At 35.4% G+C, this 20,306-nt stretch overlaps 1 protein-coding gene across 9 annotated transcripts in view; it reads right to left on the bottom strand.

The window, feature by feature from the left end:
• The window catches only part of UBE3A (ubiquitin protein ligase E3A), a 107,035-nt gene that overhangs the window by 10,866 nt on the left and 75,863 nt on the right, over positions 1 to 20,306 (bottom strand). For all 9 annotated transcript variants that reach the window (XM_043998797.1, XM_043998794.1, XM_043998789.1 and 6 more), the window contains 3 exons: positions 14,320 to 15,569; positions 4,521 to 4,665; positions 200 to 405 (listed from right to left, as the gene is read on the bottom strand). In XM_043998797.1, coding sequence (XP_043854732.1) covers positions 200 to 405; positions 4,521 to 4,665; positions 14,320 to 15,569 — 1,601 coding nt within the window. The remainder of the gene's footprint in view (positions 1 to 199; positions 406 to 4,520; positions 4,666 to 14,319; positions 15,570 to 20,306) is intronic.

Below are 20,306 nucleotides of genomic sequence, written 5' to 3'. Positions count from 1 at the left end.
AGGTCTTTCAGCTACACTATGAGTGAGCTTCAATCAAGTTAAAACATTTTTTACAACATTAATAATAATACCACCATTGTAGTTAACATTTTAAAAAGTAACTAGATACTTTTAAAATGTTAAACATAAATATTTTTACTAGCAACTGAATTCTTACATTTATATCAAGTGTAAGGGATAAAGTCAAAAGAAAACTTACTGGGTGAGAGTCTGCCAGATCACGGAAAGTTCCTTTTTTCCCCATTAGTTTCCTGTAGACAACCATGGGAAAATGCACATCCAGTATACAGTTATTGTAAATAGCCAGACCCAGTACTATGCCAATCAGGGTAAACTGACCCTCAGTTTCAAAAGAGGATGGATTAAACCAAAACAGTTTTGTAGATTCATCATATGTGAACATACCTATAAGAAATGATTTTAAACAGACATTATTTATTTTCTTTAAGTAACGATTTATGACTGGAAAAAAATAAAACAAGTATAAAATTTAATCATAACAAATATCAAACTGATTTGTACAAGAGTAGGGAAATTCGTGTTTACACATAAAAAAATTATCATTTAAAAAACCAAAAGGGCAAATTTTAGAATATGTTGCAAGCATGGAATTGAAAAAGTGGTAGCATATAATTTCAGGAAGCTAACGTAGCATGCAAGAATAAACAGTTCCAATGGACCTTGCTATGATAGGAGGGGGATTTTCCTCAAATTTGCATTTTATAATATTCCATTTACACAGAGGGGAAAAAAGTCTCATTTTCATATTTCAAAGCTCTAGGTCTATTCCTGCTGCAGTGACCGAATACGAAAAATAATGCATTTCTGGAAAAAGACAAGAACGTAAAATATTTTGTATGGTTAAAAAAAAAAAATCACTGAATAATTCTAACAGCAATATTTAATCAGTGTTATTTTAAATATCAATTATAAAGCAGCACATGGGAGTTTCATTCTTGTAACGTAAATACAGGCATATGTATTTAAGCTCATAAATGTATTCAAGCTTACAGGGCTGCTAGATAGCAGAGAGGTTCGAATATTGGACCTGTAGTCAGGAAGATGAGTTCAAATCCAGTTTCAGACACTTACTAATTGTGTGGCCCTAGGCAAATCACTTAACCTCTGTTGTCTCAGTTTCCCCATCTCTAAAATGGGGATAATTATTATTGTCATTATTCTTCTTATTAAATTTGGATAGCTGATCAATTTAGCTACATTATCTTTCATGTAAGGATATATCAATTGATAAGAAAAGCAAATCTAAATGTATAGTTATAGCCTACTTTTTTTTAGCTCCACACAATCTTTCTTCTCTCTTAAGTCTTGTAGAACTTTTGTCTTAAAGATAACAGTGATATGTACAAATCCACTACCGCTGGAAAAATAACTCAAAAACCCCCCATCTTACTGACTGTTGGCCAGCAGTGTGATCTTTGTACATGGAAAGAGAAGAGGCTTTCATATATCCTTGGCATAATTTGTTTGGTATTTTAGGAATATCTTGGGATTTCATTAAAGAGATCTGCTTCTACAATAAAATTTTTATTGCACTTAACATGGCATTTCAAAAGTCAGATTTTTAAAGAATTGTTTATGTTGGCACTTAAAATGTAAACACAAACCTGTACCATGCCATGCAGAATTTCTAAACATACATATTTGAATCTATAGATTGTATACCCATGCAGATGATCACTATTCAACAACCAGCTACTAACTTAAAAGGATCTTTCACAATATTATCAGTAAACTAATGTGACTACAATCAAAATAACAAGAAATCTCACATTCAAAGGGTAAAAACACTTCTAATTGCTGTTATTGGATCTTTCCTAAGTGACCATATAGAACAAAATGCTATTGCCTCAAAGATGGGAAAGAACATTTAAAAACGTGATTGATTTAAATTGACATTCTCATGGCTAAATATCAACATGAAGGCAGAAACCATGCAGAGTTCACTGCAGTCATAATTTCTATTGTTAAAGTAGATCCTCACTTTGCAGGTTATTCCTTATTCATCATCTCTTTTGTTTTGCTTTTTTGTTTTTTTGGTGAGGCAATTGGGGTTAAGTGACTTGCCTAGGGTCACACAGCTAGTAAGTGTTAAGTGTCTGAGGCCGGGTTTGAACTCAGGTCCTCCTGACTCCAGGGCCAGTGCTTTATCCACTCTGCCACGTAGCTGCCCCTATTCATCATCTCTTAATGATCCTTTATCAATTCCCCACAGTGCCTATTTCTAGATAATCTCATTTCAAGCATCCAATTCCACGCCCCCCCCCCCATGTATCTTTTATCAAACAAAGAAGTCTAAAGGGCCCTTAATATCTCTTGTCTTTCCCAGTTCTCTCCAAGAGATAGATGAAATGGCCCTCCCCTGTCCCTAGTTAATCCTTTCAAATATGCCCTGGATACCATCCCCTTCTCTTTACTCTGGGATCCTATTTCATTGATTATTCTGTCTTTCTCACTGATCTTCAATCACTCTCTCCACTAGTACCTTCCTGATATCAAGGAACATGCTTATGTCTCATCTAGTCTTTAAAAATAAAAACCTTGGGGCAGCTAGGTGGTGCAGTGGATAGAGCACTGGCCCTGGATTCAGCAGGACCTGAGTTCAAATCCGGCCTCAGATACTTATCACTTACTAGCTGTGTGACCCTGGGCAAGTCAATTAACCCTCACTGGCCCCCCCCCCAAAAAAAACCAAAAACCAAAAAACCTTCCCTTTGATCCTGTTACCCGTGAACTATAGTCCCATCTTTCTCCTTTCCTACACTATCTTCTAGAAAGAGTTGTCAATATTTGCTGACTATTCATCACCCCTTTACTTCTCAAACACTCATCAAGTTGGTTACCATACTACAATTACATTGAAAATACTCTAATAGCAGGGTTACCAATGGAATTGAATGGTCCAATTCAATAGCCCTTATTGGTTCTCAACTTCCTTGGCCTTGCCTTATTACTGATTATTGTTGCCTAACCTGTGCTTGATATTCTTCCCTGTCTTGGCACTCTCAGGGTTGGAAGGGGGCTCAGAGACCTTTTAGTACACTCCATATTTGAATGATATAGCCATACAGAGATTGACCAGCCTGTGCTTAAAGGATCATCCAAATTAGATTCCATAACTTTCTAAGGTTTTCGGTTTTGTAGAATTCTAATTGTTAATTTTCCTTTCCATAAACCTTAAAGCCATTCCTCTGTATCTTCTAATCATTGTTCCTATTTCTATTTGTATTATGTGTCTTATCTTCAAACAAGATTCTAAACTCCTTGAGGGAATAGGCTATGATATGTTTCATCTTTAAATACCAGGTACACAGCAAAATGTCTTCTACATAATATTGGTGCAGTGGTAAAAACAACTGTTTTGGGGTCTGACATTTTAATGCTGTATTTGACTTTGGGTAAGGCGCTTTTCTTCTGAGCTTCACTATCCTCATCTCTAAAATGAGCATACTTATATTACTGACATCACAGAATTGTGGAATTACCTTGTAAACTTACAAGTGCAATGAAATTGAGATTTCTGTAAGTTATTGAATATGTTTTTCTTTCCCCCATAAACCCCAAATTTGGCTTCTTTTGAGATTAACTGGTCCAAACCATTAAATCAAACCACACCAAATCAAAATTAGTATGGAATAATGAACAAGAAAAGTTATTTAGTTTTCCTTAAGATATAACGCATCACATACAGCATCCCAAAAGGCTCAGTGCAGGTTGAAGCCATTAAAGAGTAATTAAAAGTCATTTTTAAAGTATTAAACCCTAAAATGTCACTAAAACTTTTGGGACACACTATATATTGTCTACTCAACCCTCAAAATTAATGGAAATAACCTAATTTATTCTGGATTACATATCCTCACAAATCCAAGGACTTCCTTACACTTTTTATATTATTCACTAATTTAGTATATGCTAACTTAGTAATTATTAAAGAATCCTGTATTAAGCAAAGCAACATATCATGAATTATCCTTTTTCCTTCTCTTGTTTTATCCATTTGGAAGAATTTAGATTTCAACTCAGAAGGGTGGTAATATTCTGTCTTCTACAATACGAAAAAGGGAGCTGGAAAAAAAAAAAGATGAAACTCAACTTCATCAGATTTGGATGGTTCCTAAGGAGTTTTAAATATGATTTATTTAAATGATACCATTCTTATATTTAACAGGTCACCTAATCACTTAAAAAGGATTTAAATATTTTATGCCAGTTCCTAGCTTATAACTAACTGATAAAATGTGTAAAACATAATAACATTTTGTTTCATTTTCTGAATCAGTAATGAATTATAGGTATGCTGACCCTCAAGCAAAATCCATTCCCTTATTTTGAATTCATTCACAGAAAGCAGCTCATAGTCCACTTGAGGAAGCTGATTTGATCATTTGAGGTGATTCAAGGTAAGTCAAATGACCAATTCTAAAGGATAGATATAATTGGGAGAAAAATAGCACATAAATAATGATCTAAGAGAATGAGCACATTCTCAAAATACACACCAATATCTGGGTTGAAGATTTCCTCCACAACTAGTTGAAAAAATTCTTTGGAAACACCTCCTTCATCAACTCCTTGTTCTCCTTCAAATTCCACATATAACTGCTTCTTCAAGTCTGCAGGATTCTCCATGGCAATCATCTCTAGCTAGTGGTAGAAAAACATAAATAGATAAAATTTTAACTAGGAGTATTAGGATGGAGATCAAACAAAACCAAAGTGGAAGCAATGAAGGGAAAATACAAGTTGGGAGGTAAAAAAAGACAATACAAAGAAGGCAAATTTATCATGAACTTGCTAGATCTTAATCATATACTTTAAAGATACTTAGGAGCTAAGTCACTTTTTTGCAAAATAAATGCAATCTGCTGATGGCTTGTTTCTGAAATAACTAAGTGGGAAAATAGACCCAAACTACGTTTGGGTCAATACAATGATCACTAATTTGCAATGAAACTAACATGTAATGAAAAATCCGAATTAGAGTGTTAATTCTAAGTCATGGGTAGGATACAGGAGAAAGAAGAAAGGCAGACAGTAGAAAAGTGAATGTTCAAATCATGTATAATATTAGTACTTGCAATGGAGTACAAACACATTTCCAAACTGAACCAGATATTATTATACATTTTTACAGACTAAAGAAAAAAATCTTTACAGACTAGAGAACAAGTTAATTCACAATAAGATTAATATGTCTGCCACCTGGGAGCAGTTTATGTATTTAGCTCACATTAGCCTTTTTACTTCCTCAGTTCCTTTTTTTAATGAGTGAAACCGGCAAAATCCATTCCCTTATTTTGAATTCATTCACAGAAAGCAGCTCATAGTCCACTTGAGGAAGCTGATTTGATCATTTGAGGTGATTCAATAGATAGTGTAATTAATAGTCAGGAAGATCTAAAATCATCATGCCTTAGACACTTATTAGCTGGATGATCTGGGGCAAGTCACAACCTCTAAGCCTCAGTTTCTTCATCTACAAAAATCTGGAGTTTGGACTTAGTTGACCTCTAAAGGTACATTATGGCTTTCAATCTATGCTCTTATAATCAGGTCTCTTATCCAGCACTCCTGCACAACTTGAGTATGAGAAGAATCAATGCTCACAAGGTTGACCCTTGTAAAGCACAAGATATTGAAATATTCTCCGAACTGTAGAAACATTAAGTTGTGTTCACAATAGTTTTAGTTAGGCCTATTTTATTTTATAGTTGATTAATTAAAATGACATATAGTAATACATTTATCAAGCACATAGCAATATCCTTTTCAGTAAAATATTTATTATGAGTCTTAAGTCCATTAAGGTTGGTTTTACTCTAGAACTGGAAGACGCAGTGAAGCTAGTTTTGTTTTATTCCTTATCTAAACTAGTGGCAACTACATTGCTCAATGCATTCAAGCTCTAGTTAGTAATATTTCGGTATTAGAAATAGTTTCCAGCAACATAGTAGACACTGAAAAAATGCTTAATGACTGACAGAGTAAAGAGACCATTAGCCCTGACTATCCCTTACAAGGTACATGCAGCAAACAACTGCTTTTATCCTTAAGATGGCTGTGAAATTTAGGAAGATAACAGTGTACCCTGTCTCTGAATTTCAGGTTATTATGCAACATGAATTAATCATTTCCTTCTGATTTACATATTTTAATACTTCTTATAAGGTTGCATGTGATTTATATCATGATAGCTTTATTTATATGAAAGAGCTAATAAACTATATAACAAAATGTACAGTAACATACTAATACAAATTTCCTTAATCAAAAGGACTTTGAAACATACTAGTCTAAAATGAACATTTTGGAAAGTCTGATGCTGAAGCTGCTTTGAGTCTAACCTAAACAAAAGGATTCTGAGAGGTATAAGGTTTTTATTATTATCTGCTTTTCTCTACCATATATACATATTGCATATATATGTATTTCTTCTAGTTAGGGGGACTTTTAAAGAGTAAAGGTAAAACACCCTATGTGACATATTTAAAAGCTGTTTAAATGCAAAATTACAATTATATAATGACATACTTTGTAGAAGACTTCAATGCAACCTCAATTTAGTTTTTATATATTATGATTTTGCACATGGGTAAAATGTTTTTGAATATTTGGATTTTTAACTGTCCAGGAAATCCTAGAAATCATATTTTTCTTTAAAAAACAAACATGCAAGCAAATGGTAAAGACCCATATCACTTGTGTGTTGGGTGATATCCAAATCTTAGATCATGATAACTGACATAAAAATGTCAGATTTATAGGCATCCTAAAAGAGAATGTCACATCAACCTAGAAATCTTAAAGTGCTCTGGACTATGTAATAATGATGATACATATGTAATTGAACTTATTAAGCTTTTTTGCTCACAATACGATGCAACTTTTTACTCTAAGGGCTCTGGCATACAGTGGAAGAGATGGGAGACTTGGTAGAATTCTAGGAAGATGTGGGTACGCTTATGATTTTAAGTTAAGTTCCGTATGATTCCCAACATACTCTGAAATACACTGATACACTATTCATGCTTATTTAAGATAAGCAATTTCCTCAGTCCGTGGGAGAGCACGGATACTTAAGATAAAATAAAACTTCTCAGGTCTTAATCTGTAACTATTTTAAACACAGAGATACAAAATGTCTTAAAGCTATGTGACTGCTCTAATCACATTAAAATGAACCTGTTAGTTAATAAAAAAAGGGAGAGGCTGAAGCAACTGGAGAGGTGGTTCTGTGTGCATTTATTTCTGGTTTTCGTTAGAACAGATTGTCAGTTGTGCTGTAATATGAAAATGAGAAGCTATTAGAAAAAGTGCTCTCTCCTAACTGTTTTGCCATTCCAGTTTTATGAAATCACGGGAATGTATGACAGCCATTCGATATTCCTGACGGAACCCGAACACACAATCAATAAGTAAATACATGGGAGGAGCAGCAACCAAGGAGAATGAATGCATTATGTGGCACAAAGGACACACGGACTTACAGTATGGAAGATCTGGGTTCAATTTCCATTCTGACATTTAAGTGAGAAGTAACTTTGCTAAAATCTCTTCTGAGACAAATCTGAGACTCAGTTTCCTCAACTATAAAACGGGGACAAAACCTGTAATTCTTACTTCAAAAGGGCTGTTCTGAGGTTCAAGTGAGATAATGTATATAAACTACTTTGCAAACTTTAAAGTACTATATAAATGCCGGTTGTTATTACTGATGCTATGGCACCTACAGCCATTTAATATACTTTTGAACACACACAGGATTCATACAAAATGTAACCACTACAATTCACCTATCTGCAGATAAAGTTCCAAGTTTTGACCTATAGTACAGAGCTCATATTGCTACAGTTTTTCCAGGAAGGATCTCTAAAGAGAGGAGGGGGAAGTGGGGTGGGATGGCAAGTAAGAGGGAAGAAAATGTGTGCTGCAGGGGATAAGGGCTACTGTTGTAGCTTTTTTCTGGAGGCTGACAGCAGAGTCATCCTTACCATCTCTACCTTATTTAGTTTATAGTTATGAAAAAGTCTTCCCTAGTCAATTTCATGTCATCTATGTTCTAGCCTTCACATGCCTACTGAGATTTACCACTACAAATTGTGGCCTCTGCTAAACCAAGGCTCATGCTATGATTTCTCTCTAGTCTAAATGTTTCATCTTCCTTATCCTCTTATACCTGGCAGTCAGCCAAATGTAAAGTTGTGCATTTAAATTTTCTGAATATAAATGTACATGTAATTCTTATCGAGGTTCATCCATGCCATCCGCTCCTGCTTGTGTCTCAGCTCCAAAAAGACAAAATGGTGTGTTTTCTCTTACATGCTCTAGTGTTTACAGTGCATTAAACACAGTTCAATGCTTTTTTAAAAAAGGAAATAACCATTATCTACAATGAATAGCATAAATTGCCTCTACACTAAATGTTTACATTGAGACAGGTTAAATTCTGATGAGAATGCAGTGAGATTTGCCTATATTTTAAAAGGGCACAAAATTATGGTAACAGAAATTGGGAAATCAGGAGAGTACAGTCAAACCTGATTTGGAATTATGCCAGTTTAGACAGGCTGTGTCATCATCAAAGCTTTGTTAAGCAAAAATAAAGATTATATAAAACATTTAAGTATGAATAATTCAATGGTTTCCAAGTCCATTAAGAGACAGTCATTTATATAAAATGATATACTAATTACAAATAATTATTTTCTTTCCATAATGCATTATGTATGACTATGACTATTACTTTGTGCGTTTTAGATATAAAGACTTAATATGCCTTATCTACAAGTAAACTTGAAATGATGAAGATGATTTTTTATAGCTAAAATGTATATCAACTGTACAAAAATATTCAGAGCTGCTTTATTTGTAGTAGGAAAAAATTGGAAACAACTCACAAAGCCAACAATTAGAAAATGTTATATCAATATGGGACATCAATGTAATAAAATATTGTTGATACAAAAAATTATAAATATGAATACAAATACAGAAACATATGTAAGGACATATAGAACAAGGAAAGCAAAATTAGGATACACACTGAAGACAAGTATACAAAAAAATTAAAAACAACAAAATTTTGTAAGCATAAAATAATCAGGTGGGGACAAGCAGGAAATAAATCAGGTGGGGACAAGGTACAAGCAAGCTATTACAATTAATTTTGATAATGTTTTCTTTGTTGAGATTTTTATTAAGTTCATGATAAAGAGATCTAAGGGTATATTGTTGAAAGTCTTCTCTTTTAGTCTAGTAATTATAATTCTATTGCTACTCCCACTGAAGCTAAGGTAACTAAAGCCATTCAATACACTTTCAGTACTCAAAATTATCAGGTTCCTAAAACTTCCATCTTCAGCTGTGACTTCAATACATATTAGACTGGAGAAATCAGGCTTCCAATCTTTGCTTTAGAATGGAATATGAGATTATGAGCAAATCTATCACCTATGTCTGCAATACCTACACCTCAAAAGGTTTTTGTGAGAAATAAACTTTAAAGTGCTACAATAAATATTTTGTAATTATAATGCCATTATACCAACCCATGTCCTCAAGAAGGAATATGGCTTAATGATTATTACTTGGCTCCCCATTCCCTTTTCCATTTATTTTATAAGATATATGCAAGCTATAAATGTAGCATCTTCTTCTTCTTTTTTTTTTTAACTGAGGTAATTTGGGTTAAGTGACTTGCCTAGGCTCACACAGCTAGTAAGTGTTAAGTGTCTGAGGCCAGATTTGAACTCAGGTACTCCTGATTCCAGGGCCGGTGCTCTATCCACTATGCCACCTAGCTGCCCATAAATGTAGCATCTTCATATATTGCAAGGCAAAATTTTGCTAAAACTTTTCTGAAGTGTGTATTTTATCTTTTAAAAAAGTGATTCCTAACTATGCCTAAAGGGCTATAAAACTGTGCATACCCTTTGATCCAGTAATACCATTGCTAAGTCTGTATCCCAAAAAGATTGGGGGGAAAAAAGGCCCGTTTGTACAAAAATATTTGTAACAGCTCTTTTTATGGTGTCTAAGAATTAGAAATTGAGGGCATGCCCATCAGTTGGGGAATAGTTGCTGTGGCATATGGTTGTGATGGAATAATACTGGGTTCTAAGAAACAACAAGCAGAATGATTTCAGAAAAACCTGGACTTACATGAACTGATGTAAAATGAAATGAGCAGAACCAGGAGAAACGTCTCACAGCAATATTGTATGATGACAAACTGAATGACTTAGCTATTCTCAGCAATACAATGATTCAAGATGATTCCAAAGGACTCATGATGAAGCATGCTGCCTCCAGAGAAAAGAACTGATAGTCTAAATACAGACGAAAGCATGCCATTTTCATTTTCCTTCTTTTTGTTCAAGTCTTCTTGTACAAAGACTGATAGAGAAATGTTTTACATGATTGCATATGTATAACCTATATTGAATTGCTTACCATCTCAGGGAGAGGGGAGGGAGGGCTAGAATTTGGAACTCAAAGCTTAAAAAAATGATTTTTTAAAGTAATTTCTGATATCCTATATGTTTACTTTTTTTATACAAATGAAATAATTTTAACAGAGATCATAAAACCTACCTAAAGAGAGCACCTACAACTCTAGAAAGTAGTCATTTGCGAAGTGACTGACTTTCAAATACTACTGTCAAATAGCACTAGAGATAACTCCGACTTATGTGGTTAGAAAGTCATTTGCTAATAGAATTAACTACCTCATATTTACACTAACTTTGCCACAGGCTGTTGTTTTAGGTCTTTCTTGGCCAAAGTAATAAATTTTATTTCCCAAATCTCTGAAGGTATAAAAAACCAAGGGCAAAAGAAATGTGGCAAATTTAGCACAAGTACCTCTTCTAAATGGATTTTGGTCTCATTCCTCCAGAACAGGGTAGGAATGAGGGGAATGTAGAAGAAAATATAATTTATGCATGCCACTTCCTCTAATGATGGCTAACATTCTAAAGGACTGGTTGGAGGAACTGATGATATTCAGTCTTGAGATACGACTTTGGAAAAGGGGCTGAGATGACTGGTGTTTACACGTATCTCATGGGTCATCTTTTAGAAGCTAGAATAGATCTAAGACTGTAGAGTTACAATTGGACCCTCTACTTTTAGATGAGGAAAGTGAGATCCAGAGATTAAGTGAGGACCTTGCCCAAGGTCCCACAAGAAATGAATAATAAAAGATCCCAAGTTAAGTCCTTCTGGTTCTAAATCCAGCACTCTTTCCTACTGTCCTATGCTATTCTGCTTGGTCCTGGGGAGTAGTACAAGGAGCAACTGGTGGATGCTGCAGAAAGATTTCAGCTTAATGTAGGAAACCAATAACAAAAAAGGGTCCAACAATTAGAAATATCCATAAGTGGAATTTTATGCCTTTGGAGGTAGGTGACCCTCACTGGAAGAGTTAAAAGTGTAAACTGTATTAGAGGGTCTCTGAAGCCCCTTCCTTCATTTTGTAAGGAGAGGGGGTTGGGAAAACTGGTTTTTAACTCTAATCCTTTGGAGTCCTTTGCAGTAAGATTTCATTGTTATTTGAAGGACAGGCATAATTAGTGCATAAGGAACAGTCTTTACAGAGCTAAAAGGAATGAACCAAGAGGTATTAGTATCCAGTTTTGTGCTCTGGCAGACCCATCTACCCGAAAAACTCCACAATACTACATGTGTGGACAATGTCTATACTTCATCCAAATCCTCTAAGTTTGCAAGAATTTGCTGACCGAGAATTAGTTATTTAAATTAATAACTGCTATTGTGGTTCTGAATCAGATGGTAAAAATGAAAAAGACAAACAGATTAATAAGCAAGCTAGTTAAAACCTCAAAGGGAGATACATATGTTCCTGTCATTTGCCCCCTCTGGGGCTTTCTGCCACTATCAAACTTTTTTTTTGGTGGGGCAATGGGGGTTAAGTGACTTGCCCAAGGTCACACAGCTAGTAAGTGTCAAGTGTCTGAGGCCGCATTTGAACTCAGGTCCTCCTGAATTCAAGGCCAGTGCTTTATCCACTACGCCCCCTAGCTGCCCCTATCAAACTAATTTTTGCATTGCAAAGAAGTCTGAGGAACTTGTGTTTTGAAAAGTTAATGACACTTTAGTATTAAGAGACTTGTTTATTTTATAATCAGTAAGACCAAAAGATCCAAAATGAATTTAGTTAAAATTCTAAACTCTATCAATGCAGGTTAGCATCTTCTCTGCAAGTGATGGTCTATATGAGTTAACTAGAGCACTAAGAGGCTGAGTGACTTGATCAGGGTCACAAAGCCACTAAGCATCAGAAGCTGGTCTTGAAGCAAGGTCTTCCTGGCTGCAAGGACAGTTATTTTTCCACCAGGTTAACTGCATACAGTAGGTCTAAAATAACTTTTAAAAATTAACTTTGCTACAAGATCCCTAATTCCATTAGTGTGGACTATGGAAAATTAATTATACTTTCATCCATGTAATAAGATATTCAACTTGTTCGAAATCAGAATAAAATCAGTATTTTTGTTTCCATGCTGAAAACTAAAGATATTTGGGGGGCAGCTAGGTGGCACAGTGGATAAAGCACTGGCCCTGGATTCAGGAGGATCCGAGTTCAAATCCAGCTTCAGACACTTGACACGTACGTAACCAGCTGTGTGGCCCTGGGCAAGTCACTTAACCCTTGTTGCCCTGCAAAAACAAAACAAAACAAAACACTAAAGATATTTTCAAACAGTTGTTTTTTTTATTACTTTAAGCAAAATAACATAGGTTAAATTTATTATTTCTAAATGCTATGACATGGTAGAGCTAATTTTCGATCATTCTGGAGCTAATCTCCCCTATTCCCCACTTCTTCCTGATGTTTATATTTAAGTCACTGACACTCCTGTACCCATGCTTCTAGGTAAGGGTTTGTAGAAGAAGATGGTAAAAGACACAGCCTTTGTTTTCCTGGTATGATAGTCACAATTTGGGAATTCACTGTAATTTTCATTCATCTTTACTAAGTAGCCCTGTACTTCATTGGCATAAATAATTGAAAGTAAGCTATAAAAACTTATAGATGGGGGGCAGCTAGGTGGTGCAGTGGATAAAAGCACTGGCCCTGGAGTTGGGAGGACCTGAGTTCAAATCCGGCCTCAGACACTTGACACTTACTAGCTGTTTGACCTTGGGCAAGTCACACAAGTAACCCTTACTGCCCTTCCAAAAAACGAACAAACAAACAAAAAATCAACCACCACAACAAAAACTTATAGATGTTTATGGGAACTTGCAACTCTGGTTTTAGGTAAACTAGTGCTGTGGAGGGAGTGCAGTCAGTCAATCAATCAGTTATTTTATTAAGCACTAATGCTGTGCCAGGCCCTGTACTAAGTACTAGGCAAAAATATGGTCCCACTCACTGTCAAGGAGCTCACATTCTAATGAAAGACAAAACATACAAATAACTCAGTACATACAAGACAGACAGACAGAGACACACGCACAGAGAAAAACAACTTCAGAAGGCAGGGGCCAGTATAATAATGTAGAGGACAGGGAAAGGCTTTCTGCAGGAAGTGGGGTTTGTATGGTATCAAATGGCAGAAAACCCAGGTCCAGTTCCAAGCTTTTTATGTTTACTATTTTTATGACCTTGAGCAAGGCTTATACTCTTTGGACCACAATTTTCTTGTAATTTGAGTGAGCTTGACAAGATGGGAAGTTCCCTTTCGACTCTAAATCTTATAACTTACAAGTAAAGTTTGAAAAATAATTAATGCAAATCGTTGATACTTCCTAACTGCCTATACCGGGACAAATCTTCCTTTCCTACGAAGGTCTTTGTGTTTGTGGCCTTTGCCAGTGATTCCAAAATCCTGTTGGTTTTGTGTATCTTCTATTTCCTTAATTTCTGTTTTTAAAATACTCTTGGAACTGACCAGCAGATCACTTTTATTATGTCCTTGAAGAAATGAAAAATCCTACTCTCTTCTAGTAAAAGAGGCCACTATTAAAGTAATCACATATATTTTAATCTTTAGTTTGTAAAGAATATAGAATTGATAACTTTGAATTTGATAGGCAAAAGCCACAGTACTAACACATTATTCAAGAGAAGAAATTCAATTGTGCCTATGGTTTCTATAAACATTCACCATAACTTCTATATTACAGTATGCTGCCATCATGACATACATTTTCCCCCCAAATAGTAATAGAATGAATTCAGCATATAGATCCACACATTGGCTTCTCCATCTTTCCTATAACTAACTTGATAATATTCTAGTGTGTATTTCAAATTACCACATAACTTACCCGGACAAGTGCATCATCTATGATATGATCACGTCTGACTTTGAGTCGTAAATATGGATTCAACTGTTGTCCTTGAACTAAGCTGTAGAGCACAGTAATGCGCCGTTCACTGTACATGCGGATTCTATTATCATAATACAATCCCAGATTCTTGGTGACAGCATTCAATATAAAGGGACAAGTCATAAAAGAGAATTTGTTTTCTGTTTCTACTTTGAAAAAAGTATAATCTTTGTCCATTTCTAGAACATCATTCAGTGGTTCATTAATAAACTCTTCAAAAGGGATAAGTGGTTTTCTGCAATCTATAGTTTTAACACCAAGTTCAGTTTCTAGTGGGTCTACTCGAGGACCCTTCTTGTTTCTTCTCTCCTCTCCCAAAAGCTCTTGAAGTGTCAGCTCGCTGGATTCTGGGATGGGCTCTTCATCCTCCTCTTCATTATGATCTGTATCTACCTCTCCACCTACTACATTTGCATAGTAAACCATTTTCAAGCACTTTGAAGCAGCAACAATGGCATCATCATCGTTCACTAGATTACGACTATTAAATTCATTGCTTATGACTTTGTAAGTAATAAGCTGTTGAAACGTTTCCATCATTCGCCGAATCTGGTCTGCACTGTATTTAGACCACAGTCTGACCAGTTTTGCTTGGGCTGCAAGGGGTAACTTGCTCATTGCTTTGCAAAACAATGGCAAAGCCATTTCCAGATATTCAGGGCTATGAAGATTGCCATTCTCCATGACAATAATGAACAAATTCAGATAATTAGGATCCCGAGAGTACACATTGTGATAAGTCAAGTCACACTCTACATTAGGTGACAAGTACACAAGTGCGTTAAGAAAGGCAGTTTCTATTTTTTCATTAGAAAGCAATCTGTTGTAGACTCTTCTGATCGCTTCAATATCTACAGATACTTCATCAGGGCCTAATTTTTGTAAGTTGTTATCTCCTTGAGAGTTGCTATCACCTATCCTTGAGGATGATGCTTCCGAATCTTCCTCCATAGCAGCAGCAGAACATGCAGCTTTTTCCTTTTCATCTTCATCCTTGTCTTCATCCTTTCCTTGAAGAGATTTCAGTTCTTCCTTTGTATGTTGTTTAGCTTTACGGAAGCTCTGTACCAAGGCCTCAGCACTAGAAAACACTCTTCCAATAACTCGTATTAAAGGGGAATAATCCTCTTTCTCTCTACATAATTCAAGAATTTCATATACTTTTTCTTCTGTTAAGTAAGTCACATCTATAAGTTTGGGGAAGAAAAAGAAAGACATTTTTATAAGTCAAATATTCACTTCTTAAAAATCTAATAAAAAAGCAGAGACAAACACTTTCAACACTGTTACTGTTTAACAAATCTTTTAAAAGTTGCAATACTAGGATACATTTTAGCCACCTGGAATATAGTTTATTGTATTTGCACCATTCAAAGTTATAATTCTGCATAATTTAGAAATTAGTTGCAGCCCAATGAAAATATTTAGTGTGACTTACTATGTGACCACTTCATGAAGTTTGTTATTCCCACTAGGTGGGATGTGGCTGTATAATCAGAAATACAAATAAACAAAATTTTATGATTACAAGTTACTTTCATTCTGCTTAATAAATTAAATCTAAACAAATGAAGGAATAGATGAATGAAGCTTGTTCTACCCATCCTTCCCAAACCGTTTCACTGAAACCTGGGCTCTAGTCCTGGAACTCTAGGCTTCATAAACTTAGATCCTTTGTAGCTCACTTTTTGAGCGCTCTTCCCCATTAGATAATAAGCTCCTTGAATGCAGACTGTCTTATTTACATGTATTTATATCTCTAGTCCTCAGCACAGTGCCATTCATTCAGTGCTTTAACAATAAAGAACTTGAAAGTATATAATACCAAAAACTTGGGAGGTTTATTTTTTTTAAAACTTAATAGCAGGAGGGTTTTTTTTTAATATGGAGATAATTACTATGTTAGTATACTCCTGTTTGCAATCAAAGAATATATTAAGATAATTTTATTTTGAATTTGAATAAACATTTTATATTTAAATTTCATTTTATACACAAAACAGCCCCAGTTTGGCAAGTCTTTTTTTTTGTCTCCTCCCCAGGTTCTAAATAACATCTTCTTGTTTCATTATGCATGTAAGGAGGAAGCAGAAAAAAGATCCCTACTCCCAACCTGGAAAAAAGGCCCTATATTTTATTAGCTCCATTCCTACTTCCACATGAAAACACAATAATTATTTTCTGAGGTTTTTTCTAGTTTATTCCAGATCTTTTCCAGAAAATGACACTTTAATAAATTGAATTTAATAAATAAATTTAATAAATTGAATCTTAGAGTTGGAAAAGGACCTTAGTATATACAGATGAAGAAAATGAGACCTACTAAAGTTAAGTGACTTTTCCAAAGCCAAACTTTCATAAGGATAAGCTAGAACTATGTTTCCCTAATATCAAGTTTAGTGCTCTTTCAACCATATTATACTACCCCTCAGGGTCTTCAGTTTCAAGTCAAAAGGGCATCATACTAATAAGATCATAGATTTTGAGCTGGAAGGGAACTTACATGATATCTCATCAAAATCCCTTTATAGCTGAAGAAACTGAAGCCCAGAAAGGTTAAATAATTTGTTCAAGGCCATACTGGTAAAGTATAGAGCTTTGATGCATAATTCATGTCCTATTATGTAATTAGTGGGAGTATGGGTGGGGCTGATTCTTGGTTTAGCTTATAGAAATAGAAGATTAAAATAAATAATTCTTTAGATGATTTTAAAATAGTTGTTTTCACTGAAAGGATGTCTTATATGGGGCAGCTAGGTGGCACAGCAGATAGAGCACTCTGGATTCGGGAGGATCTGAGTACAAATTCGGCCTCAGACACTTGATACTTACTAGCTGTGTGACCCTGGGCAAGTCACTTAACCCTCACTGCTAGGCAAAAAAAAAAGAAAAAAGAAAAAAAAAAAGAATGTCGTATGAATAACAGTCTGTGACTGGTTTAAACACTAAGCAAAGGGATGGAGAAGGAAAGAGCTGAATATATATGAAGAACAGAAAAGCAAATAATTTATGATCAGGTTATAAGGAACAGCCCAAAGCTAGGGGTCAACGTGACTATAGAGGGCTTTGAATATCAGACAAAAGGAGTGTTGATTTTATTTCGAAGTCAATAGAGGAGGGCAGGGTAGTGTGTGTGTGTGTGTGTGTGTGTGTGTGTGTGTATGTTGAAATATAGATTAGAGGGAGTACTGATTAGACTGAAGACAAGAAGACTGAACCACTTGGCAGTTATGTGACTTTACATGAGTCACTTAATTTCTCAAGACCTCAATTTACTCACCTGTGAAATGAGATGATGTCTAAGGTTCATTCTGCTTTTACATTTGATTACTAGTTTGAAGGCTATTACAAGGTAGGCAACTAGTTATGGGGCTTTATAGTAGTAGGTATAGTAAAAGCAGAAGTAGTAATAGTAGCTGCATTCGCATCTACATGGCAATTCAAGGTTTACAAATCATTGCATGATATTATCTCATTTAATAGCAGGGTGAGGGCAACAAGAACACAAAGGAGGCTGTAAGGAATATTGTCGTTGTTTTCCAGTCATCTCCAATTCTTTGTGAAGCCAAATGGGATGTACTATGTGGTTAAATTGACGTACCCACATTACTTTATACACATATTAATTGAAATAAAGTGACAAGTGTAGCTTCCACCATTCCCTCCCACCATCTCTCTCTCTCTCTCACACACACACACACACACAGAGAGAGAGAGAGAGAGAGAGAGAGAGAGAGAGAGAGAGAGAGAGAGAGAACGAACTATAGATATAGTCTTTTCTTCTCCAAACTTCTCCCAAAGTACCTGAGAGATCACAGAATGAACACTAAAAGAAATGATGAGCATCAAGTGCTCAACAGAGAGATCTGTAGTGGCTGCTTCTAGTAGCAAAAGTCCCCAGACAAGGACAGAATCTCATTCTCCTCATCCCACCTCCAAATGTTACTCTGATTTACCAGACCCCTGGGCCAGCATTTAGGAGAAAGCCCATTAATGTAATGGTATTAAGAGGCCAGAGTTTATGGGGATGGGATGAAGCATCCTAATCTGTCACATCTAATACGAAGCTCAAAAATGTTGCACCAGGCAAAGTCTGTCTCTATTTCCCATTCCTGACTAGTCTTTGTCCCTGGCTTCAGCATGTAGGTGGCATCAAATTATCTAAGAATTATAAAGTCATGCCTAGAAATAAACTTGGAAATGTTTGTCTCTCACTGGTAAAATGTACAATTTTAGGAAATTCTCTCCCATATAAATAATCCAGTGAAGTATTTTAACATCCATATATTCAGGTTGGCAAGAAAATGCAATACTACCAATTCATATCAGGATTGGCTAAAGGATCTGAGGGGGTTTAGCCTTGAGAAGAAAAGCCAGGGGAAGGAATGGATGAGGGAAAACTGACTTAGAGGGGGCAGCTAGGTGGTGCAGTTAAAACACCAGCCCTGGATTCAGGAGGACCTGAGTTCAAATCCGACCTCAGACACTTGACACTTAATAGCTGGGTGACCCTGGGCAAGTCACTTAACCCTCAATGTCCCTCAAAAACAAATAAAAACAAACAAAAGCTGACTTAGAGAAGGATTAGATCTTTTGTACTTGGCCCCAGAGGGCCAAGATTCATGAGTATAAATTATAAGGAAACCAGATTTTTTTTCTTGATGTACAATAAAATTGATTGCCTCTAAAAAATAATGAGTTCCCAGGCTCCAGAGGTCTTCAGTGATAGGAGGACAATTTGTCAGGAAGGTTCCAGATGGAATTCACAATTTGGATAGGAGTTGTATTGGATGAACTCTGGAGATCATTTAACATTTTAAAATCTTTGGCTCTATTACAATAACACTATAGTTAAAATGAAGCCAAGTTTCAGACCTTAAAATACATTAAAAAAACAAACGTGTAATTCACAAGAAAAAAGTTTATCAATCACTTTATGGAGAAAATATGTGTTTGTGTATGTGTGTATTTTTTGTATGTGTGAGTATATGTACATACACACAGATATACACACATACACATAAACACACACATATATTTACAACTTAAGAAAACATGTGGTTCAAAACTGTTAGAATAAAGTGTTATGGCTGATTGATGTCTGTTAGCAAACCAAAAGGCATACCATTCATTTTATCTACTGACACATTTGGGAATCCATTCTTTAAAAAACAAACAAACAAATAAAACTGAGTTAATTTCTTAAGTCCCAGAAAAATGGGAATTTAGAGCAAGTAAAGAATCAACTTTATGGATTTTCCAGAAAAGTTTAGTCAAAGCAAAATAGTAACAAGGAGGCCCAGGAATTCTTGACTGGTAAACAATTCCTTTGTCAAGTAGAAATGTGATAACCAAGGGCCATGGCAGGTTAGAGTACAAACTACCATGAAGGATAAAGAACACTAAACATACTACTAATAAAATAGCATGTAGAATGAGTCAAAAGTTGGTATCAATTTCTGTGAAGCAAAATTCCTCCATAAGACTAGAAAGAGGGGAAACAGATGTGACCTTTAGCAAGTCATTTAACCCATATGGGCCTCAATTTCCTTACATGTAAAATAAGGGAGCTTCCCTAGATGATTTCCTAGTTCCCTTCTGACTATAAATCTTAGGATTCTCTTTCATAGGACTAGATTTGAGCTGGAAGAGACCTCAAAGGCCATCAAAATCTAGTACCCTTATTTTAGTGATGAAGAAACTGAAGCCCAAGTGGGTTAAATGATTTGTCCAGGACCATGAAAGGTAATAAACATCAAAGGTAGGATTCGAACCTAGGTCCCTAGACTTCAGAGTCCTTACTTGCTTTATTAAGTCACTCTTGTTCTCTTTCCCTGAATTTGGCTTTCTTAGTCTTTTTCATAGAGTTAGTCTTGGCATCAAATTTTGTTTTAAATCAGCTCAAAGATGATGATGCATTTATT

This window comes from Dromiciops gliroides, chromosome 3 (assembly GCF_019393635.1).
Source record: "Dromiciops gliroides isolate mDroGli1 chromosome 3, mDroGli1.pri, whole genome shotgun sequence".
Lineage (NCBI taxonomy): Eukaryota > Metazoa > Chordata > Mammalia > Microbiotheria > Microbiotheriidae > Dromiciops > Dromiciops gliroides.
Note: the sequence above shows the minus strand (reverse complement) of the source record. Positions and strands in the feature narration are given on the sequence as shown.